General features: G+C 39.4%; 1 protein-coding gene across 5 annotated transcripts in view; it reads left to right on the plus strand.

The window, feature by feature from the left end:
- The window catches only part of KCNT2 (potassium sodium-activated channel subfamily T member 2), a 364082-nt gene extending 359226 nt beyond the window's left edge, over positions 1 to 4856 (plus strand). For all 5 annotated transcript variants that reach the window (XM_060232364.1, XM_060232365.1, XM_060232366.1 and 2 more), the window contains 2 exons: positions 934 to 1018; positions 4305 to 4856. In XM_060232364.1, the coding sequence (XP_060088347.1) occupies positions 934 to 1018; positions 4305 to 4416 (197 nt within the window). In that variant the 3' untranslated portion in view covers positions 4417 to 4856. The remainder of the gene's footprint in view (positions 1 to 933; positions 1019 to 4304) is intronic.
- Positions 4857 to 8662: the final 3806 nt, after the last annotated feature.

Here is an 8662-nt window from a genome sequence, read left to right on the forward strand (position 1 = left end):
ACTGTGTATAGTTCTGGTTTCCTCATCTAAACAAGGATATACTGGAGCTGAAAAAAGTGTTGAAAGGAGCAACCAGAATTATCAAAGTATTGGAACATTTTCTCCATGAGATTACGCTAAATAGTTCGGGTCTTTTTAAAAAAAAAAAGATTAGGAACAAAAAGAAACAAGTAAAAAGAACGTAATAGAAGAGATGGACAGGAAACAGTGGAAATGTTTTCATTCTCTCAAAACACTTGAACTTAGGGCATCCAATGAAGTTGACTGGCTATAGATTCAGAACAGACAAAGCAAAGTATTTCTTCCAACAGTGTATAAATGTGGATCTCATTACTATATAATGCTGTGGGCATTGTTTTATCTGGTTCAAAAAAAGGATTTGATAAATTCATGTTGGATAGGTACAAAAGTAGTTATTAGCTAGGATGGTTAAATGGGGTCAGATGCGGTATACCTCTGATTGCCAGTTGTTGGTGTGAAGGGGTGACAGTGATGGAAGAAAGCTTTGGTCTCTATAAACCCCTGCTGTGAACCTTCTGTAAATCTGCGTGGCCAATGAAGGAAACATAATGTTGGGCTAAATGAATAATTGGTCTGATCCAGCAGGGCTCTCCTTATGTAATAATGGAGTCAACAAAAGCATGTAACGAACCTCAAAGAGTTGTCTTCAACCTTCTCAGATGTAATATCAGAGCTGAACCCCAATCTGTAACATGAGATCCACTTTTTAATTACATATTTTTTCACCAACTACATTCTCCTTGTCTTGCCCCCTTTCTCTCCCAGTCTTCATTTTTTTAAAAAAACTAAAGAAAATAATGAAGGTAATTTTTAGTATGACCCACCTTAGATCCAAGCTGAATCCTCATATTTGAACCAGGTGATCTGACACATCCTTTAATCTCTATCTCTCTGTGTATTTTTGTTCTGTAGATGAAATGAATGATCATCAAAACACCCTGTCTTATATCCTGATCAATCCTTCACCAGACACACGGCTAGAGCTGAATGACGTTGTGTAAGTTGAAACCATAAAAGATAAGATCCCTCAAGCTTCTTGTCTGTGCTTTCATATAGTCAAGATTATATATTTTCTCTTTTGAATCTGATTGCTTTCATGTATGGTTTCCTTCCCTGAAGTGTTTTTCCCTCCTTTAGATATTATAAAAGGAATTCTGAATGCAAGTTTCAAAACACATCTGGAGAATTGTACTTGACCACAATATTTGCATGGATTTCAAGAAAGTAAACAATTTTAGGGACAAGCTGGATATTATAAAAAATCTTTACCTATTGCCAAAATTTGTATGTACTTATTTATTTCATTGTATTTTAACCACCCTCCCCCACCAAAGCAGGGCGCAGGGCTGTCTGCAACATAATACTTTATTAGGCTTCCCAACCCCCCCGCTTTGGCGGGAGACTTCTGGGTTCGTAGCTTCATCCCCCGGTCTCCAGAAATCAGGAAGCGGGGGGGTGGGGGGTGGAGGGGGGGAGAACATACCTGAATGGTTCATGTTGGTGTAGAGCTCCTGAGCAGTTTGTAAAATTTCTGCCCCTTTAAGGCTGGGCAGGAAGGAGGAAACAGGAAGGGCTTCGGAGAACGGCCCCTCCCTTTCTTTGCTTTCGTTTTCACAGCAGGCAGAGGGAAAAAGACCAAGTGCGGTAAGTGTTTGTTTGTGTTTGTGAGAGAGGGAGGGGGCAGCGAGGGGGGATTCCCTGGTATGGAGGCCCTCCCCTTCCTTTAGAAAGCGTGTGTGTGGGGGGAGGGAAATGTCTACTAGGCACTCTATTATTCCCTATGGAGAACAATTCCCATAGGGAATAATAGGGAATTGATCTGTGGGTATTGGGGGCTCTGGGGGGGCTATTTTTTGAGGTAGAGGCACCAAATTTTTAGTATAGCATCTAGTGCCTCTCCCCAAAATACCCCCCAAGTTTCAAAACGTTTGGACCAGAGGGTCCAATTCTATGAGCCCCAAAAGATGGTGCCCCTATCCTTAATTATTTCCTATGGAAGAAAGGCATTTAAAAAGGTGAGCTGTCCCTTTAAATGTGATGGCTAGAACTCCCTTGGAGTTCAATTATGCTTGTCACATCCTTGTTCCTGGCTCCACCCCCAAGGTCTCCTGGCTCCACCCCCAAAGTCTCCTGGCTCCGCCCCCAAAGTCCCCAGATTTTTCTTTAATTGGACTTGGCAACCCTATACTTTATAGTACAGGATTAAAAATGTAAAGCTAAAAAAAAATTGATAAACCTAAAAAGATGGCATTCAGAATTACAGCAGTGCCACTGCCTCATGTGAAAAAAACAGGTGTGGGCAGGTGTGTCAGTAGGATGCAACCTTTGCTGTCCTCAGTCAGATGCCTGGCAGAACATCTCTGCCTTACAAGCCCTGCAGAAGTGCAACAAGTCCTGCAGGGCATGGATGTTATTTAACAGAGAGTTCCACTAGTTTGGAGCTAGGGCAGAAAATGCCCTTGCTCTAGTTGAGGGCAGCCAGACATCCCTCAGACCAGGGACCACCATTAGATTCTGATCTGCCGAATGTATATCTTCTGAGGAAGATAGAAGCTGCTTTAAACTGCATGTCTACCTCCTCCTTCTTCTGAGTAAAGCAGAACTTTGTCCTGACATCAGAAAGTTCTGTTTTTTTTTCATCCCTGCCATCATCAGCCAATGATGTGAATGGAGTTTAGGAATGCACAATATTCTGTTTATCAAGACACAGGCAAGTTCAATATAGAGGAAGGAGGAAGCAGTTATGTGTTTAATGAGATCTACTTTGGGCCTCGAAAACACTAGCAAAATTTCTCAGAAAGATTTTATCGTATCTCTTTAGCTCCCTCGATGCTATTAAAACATATTTCAAGATGAAATTTAACACTTTCTGTATGAGTTTAGATGGAAGGTAGATTATTTAGTTTTCATTAAGAGATGCAACATTTCACAGGAAGTTTTACACATTTCTAACATTATTAAGCATACACATGGCATAATGTTTATAGCATATGCAAAACTGTATATTGTAAAATAGCACAGATGTTGGTTGGAAATGAATGATTTAAAAAATCTGAAAAACTTCCAGATTCAGTTGCTATGCAATGGCCTTCAGAAATACATGTTCATTAAATGGAACAGTCCCTTCTCAACAGAAAGAATGAGCTAAAATTTGTCATCAGAATGGCAGTATATGGCAACCAATGAGGGACCACTTCAGTCTTAAGGCAAGCTATCTTAACAGATGTGCAGAATAGAATAAAACAAAGCAAACTTTCATATAGCAGGAAACAGAAGAGGGGATTTACAAGTTAAGGAAAGGCCAAACAATTGTTAATTTCAGAAATGTGTCAAATTAAATGTCTGAACTTTGATATTTGTAGTTCTTTTTTCAGTTCTTGTGAAATAAAATATTTGATGATCTTTCAGCATCCACAAAGATAATTTGAAAGTAGATGTAAAAGAAAAGCTTGAAGGGTTTGAGAAGCCTAAATACATTACTCAGAATGTGATCCTTTCTTTTCTGTGTAAGGAATTCAAATACAAAGAATTGTATTTTTTGACATATCATCTGAATAGAAGAGCCATGGACCTGGTTCATAGGTTGTCCTAAACTGGTCCCTCTGTGGACATATTGAGGAAGTGCTACTATAATGTATAAGATGATGTGTTTGGGAGTGAGGGTTGGACTTTGTTCAGACCACTGTGCAAGCGGATTACAATACATATCAATACTTATTGATTAAAGCACAGTGCACAAAATAATGTTGATAGGAGCTAATGAATATCTTTTTTAAGTACAGCTGTATTTATTATGCTTTTACACTTGTGCGTATTTGTAACCTCCAAGGGGGGAAATGCTGAAACTAATTTTCAGAATTTTCCATGTTACACCAGAAAGGAGATGGAATTGAACATGAGGTCACTCAGCCCTTTGTCAGGATATAAATTCAATCTCCTCCTCCTCCTCTTTTTCCTCAAAAACTCTATGAGAGCCTGCACAAGGCAGTGGCAGCCCTACTTAGAAAGGCCTTTGAATGATGAGACAGCTGTGTTTTCTTGGATCCCTATCTTATGCTGAATTGACTTTACTTTGATTTGCAGTTATTCTTAAGATGTTGATATTTGTTCCACAAAACTCTTTTTGGGGGAGGTGTACTGGCATGATTAATGTTTTAAAGTAAATAATATATGTTGGCCTATTAATAATTAGGATAAAGTTTCATTGCACTTGGGGTGGATTTGCCCCCCTTGTGAAGGCTGATAAACCAAAATAGTATGGCACTTTTTGTTTTGTTTTGTAGATATTTGATCCGCCCTGATCCATTGTCCTACGTTCCAAATAGCGCCTCCAGCAGGAAAAACAGTTTCTGCAATGCCATTGGACAAGACACCAGAGAGGAAACACAGCTTTGATGCATCATACAGATCATGGATGAAAAGACACTTTTTATACAAATAGTTGTTTTGCAATTTAGTGGGGGCGGGGGGGGGGGGAGAGATGAATTTATTATGTCTGGACTTTCATGAGACTAGCCATAATGGACTGGTTAATGAAACTTTGCTTGTGGTGAAATCACAGGACTAATTGTCATGAAAAACTGTATGATGGTTCTAAAGGATTATTTTGATCCTGAGGCTGGAATAACAAAAACATGGTAAAATGGAAAAGTTGTGCTTGCAGTGTACCTCAGTGAATGAAAGAAATATTCTAACATGGTCTCAAAATAAGTTATTTTTTCAAAGGGATACTAAATGATTGAAGTTTCATTTTCCTATCATGACCTTAATAAGACATTTTGGGGAAATGAATAGTTCGTAACTGTCTTTTTGACTTCTTTGTCCCAGAATTATAATTTGTTATAAATTAAGTTTTTACAGACAAAGGAAAGATCATGCAATTTCAGGTATCTTAAAGCTGGAATTCAAGAGAAGTATATTGCATGGATTCAGAAAGTTTATGCTCTTATTATGACAGGGAGTGTCAACACTAAACAGTACTGTTCTTGTGTTCATTTTTATGGACTTCCTTTTATTGTTCATCTTATTTCATAAATTACTTATGGTTCTGTAAACAAATTGAATTTTCCAAACACCCAAGAAAATTATTTATTTAGATTTGTTGCCCTCATTGTTGAAAAGTTAAGAATAGGCATTTGTATCACAGAGAAAAGAGAACAAGTTTATCTCTGATCTGTAGTCCAAACAAGAGAGGAATAAGAACAAGCTCAATACTGTTGCCTGAGTATGGAATCCAGCAGCCAGAAGAAAATACAATATTATTTAGATCTGTACATGGTTCTGAAACACATACTTCATATATACAAAATGGCCTCTTATTCACAGCCAGGACATGAATGTCTTATGTTTAAACATATTTTGGGTGATGTCTGCTGAAACATATTGCATCCTGTATAAGGATAGACATTTGCCCTATTTACCAAAGTCCTGGCTTGGTTTTTCATATACTAAAACACATGGAGCTTTGTAAAGTCCAGTTTAGGAAGCTGGGCATTTTGAACAATTGAAAACCTACTTGGAGCATCTATTACAAGGAAGGAAAGACAGAAGGTATTGCTGGGAGAAGTAGTGAATGGTCTGAGTGTTGTGAAGCTAAGTGGAAGTGAACATGTTCAGTCCTCTCAACGGTAGATCAATAGCCTGGGGTATGTTCACATAACACTCAGCATATGGCCTCAGAATTTTGGTCTGCAAAATAAGACTTTTCTTCTCTACCATTCAGCTTCATGCTGCCGTTTTGGGATGAGTCTCCTGTGGACAGTTGTTCTTGGAGAAAAGTGCTGATGAGTGAAATTCACCCATCTTGTTTTGGAATGGTTTGAGTCTTCCCAAACATTTTTGGGGAATTCTTGGGAAATTTTAGGGATTCTAAGTTCACATCAGCCTGGAACATATCAGAGTGTAGAAAGAACTGAGAAGCAGGCTTCAAACTTAGCCTCAGCTGCTGTTTTCATCCAACCCTCTTTTCCCACAACTTTTGTAATCTTATGAAAAAAGGGGAGGAGAAAAACTGGTAGGTGGTACTAAGCCATTGTGAGCTGAAGTAACACTGGGGAGGTTGGTTCTAGTTTATAATAGCCCTTGATTCCTGAATTCATGAGACTTTAAACACTCTCCACCATTACCAAAATTACCCTCCATCCCTAGAGAAATAGGGAAATGTTTTATCTTGGAGGGAAAGCTTGTGAGATTGTATGCAAGTCACAGGCCTTGTGTTGTGTGACCCTACTCTAAACTATTTGAACTCTAATGACACCCCAGTTTTCCTGGGAATTTGCTTTTCTGCAGTACTTCATCCATGGACCCATCCAGTTCTAACAGACCAAGACAAGGGGGTTAACCGTGATGGTGTTCTTCCATGAGAAGTCATGGAAGCCAAAGTCAAGGCCGAATTCATGGATTGCTGTTGAGGTTTGTGTGGTCCACTTTTGTGCCAGATCATTTAATCCATGAACCATGAATGATATGGTTCTTCGATATGAGGCCAGGACCACATTGAAGCAGCTCTGTGTATGAATGAACCCATGGCATATTTAATGGTGGCATCAAGTTTTAATAAAGCAACAGGAATTTGTATTACCACACATGAAACTGTTGCAAGGCAACAAAAGGAGTAGGTATGGGGCAATACTGACTGTTGTTTGAACTCTTTGTTAGCATCACATGTACAGGATATATATTTTCTATATTGTTTGACAGAGCTGCTATCAGTTTTTGTGTGCAAGTCAAATGATGCCAAAACTGCTCAGCAAAAGCTATCCATGCATGTGACAGTAGCCGACTGCATATGATGACAGCTTTTTAAATGGATGTAATATTCATTGTAAAGAACCAGCTGTTGTTCCAGCCATTGGCACTCATGGGTTCTTTATTTATTCCATGCATCAGCTCTATGTGAATCAATAAAGGCCATTTTCTTATGTTGTCCATTCCTTCTGCAGTGTTACAATGGTAACATCTTCTGGCCAATCTCAATGCTTGCATTGTCACCTCTGGGTAGCTTTGCCAACTGGAACTAAAATAATTGTGTCTATGTTTATGTACATAGGCAAGGACCTATGCTTGAGTCTGCTAATCTGTTTGCATGGTTCTTTGGCTCCTGGTCAGAGCAGTTTGGTGAATGACATTTACTGTTAATTCATATGATTATAGAAGAAAATGTTAGAAATTTAGCTGATGGAAGCCAACTGAAAGCTTTTTATTTATTTTTTTTCAAAGTCTGCAGATGCCATTCTTATATTTCCATAATTTGCCAGTGGTCATTTACAGGGCAGTGGGTAAATGTCAAAATCAAACATCATGACACAAAAATTCTGAAATTTCCCATTAAGCCTTCTAAAATCTTAAGATTTATCAGTAAATGTCAGCATTATCCAAGATTCTGACATTCGCTATAATATTCACATTGTGATTGTCTTGATAAAACTGAATTGATTTCCTTCTTCTAAATGAATAGCTTTGTTTTGTTCTTCATTCATTCAGAAGTTGACATTGTATAGATTTTTGCTTTCATTCCCTAATCTCACTTTCCATTCCATTCACCAGGGCTTTTTTTCTGGGGGACTGTGCGAAATGGAGTTCCGGAAACACTTTGTGGAAACAAAATTCTCAAAAAATGTTTAAAAGTTCATGAGGGCTCCCATGTGTTTCTCCTTCATTTCTCTCTTGAGAGTTCCAGAAAAAAAAAAAAAGTCCGGCCATCCACTATAAGGAAGTCCTTTAGTGAGATGTGTATTCTTAAATTTTCTGCCAGTCATTCAGTTCTGTTGCTGTATGCACATATTGTTTTGTACTACCCCCACCCCAAAGTAGTAGGGTGTTGGAGCCTTTTAAGAGCCAATTTTCTTGTAAGAAGAGTAGGGGAGCTTTTTGTAAGAGACCATTTATTGTATGTTAGATGGGATGTAAGCGCACATGCAGTGTTCATTGTGAAGTTCAGTTGCCCAATGCTTTTGCAGTTGTTTCTGTCATCCAGAAATCTGTGCAGGTATATGAGAGAATTACAGAAAGAAGATCAAAAACAAAATACAGAAACGATGGTAATATTGCTAAATGAAGTGTGAATGCATAGTTAATGTAAAATTATCAAAATACAACCAGCGGCGTCACTAGGGCGGGGACAAGGGGGCCATCGGCCCTCCCCCAGAGCATTCTCATTGGCCCCAGGCACTGACCCATGGTCCCCCCCAACAGGAAGGGGCTGGCCCTGGGACTAGAACGCTGCTGCTGTGTGTGGGCTGGCCAGGATTCTGAAACCGGGGCCGCGCTGCTGCCGGCTCAGCTAAAAGCGTGTGGGTGAGTGGGGGAAACTTAAATGCTGCAAAACTGGTATCTTGGATTACGGATGAGGGAGGGGCCATGTGAAGTGGGCGGGGTTGTGTGCGGAGGGGGTGACGCAGCCCTCCAAAAGGGGTGATGCCCAATGGGGGGGGTGACTTGAATCAGTTACACCCCAGGGTGCAACCCACCCTAGTGACGCCTCTGCTCACAACACCTTAATAAAGTTTATCAACAACTCACCATATGAATAATTTCATAGGAAAGTCTGTATAAGAGTCCATAAATGGCTTGTGCTGTTGAAGTTCCTTCCATAAATCATCACAATATAATTAACTCATTGAGACGTGTACCAACCAATCGA

The sequence above is a fragment of the Heteronotia binoei genome, chromosome 2, assembly GCF_032191835.1.
Source record: "Heteronotia binoei isolate CCM8104 ecotype False Entrance Well chromosome 2, APGP_CSIRO_Hbin_v1, whole genome shotgun sequence".
Taxonomy (NCBI): domain Eukaryota; kingdom Metazoa; phylum Chordata; class Lepidosauria; order Squamata; family Gekkonidae; genus Heteronotia; species Heteronotia binoei.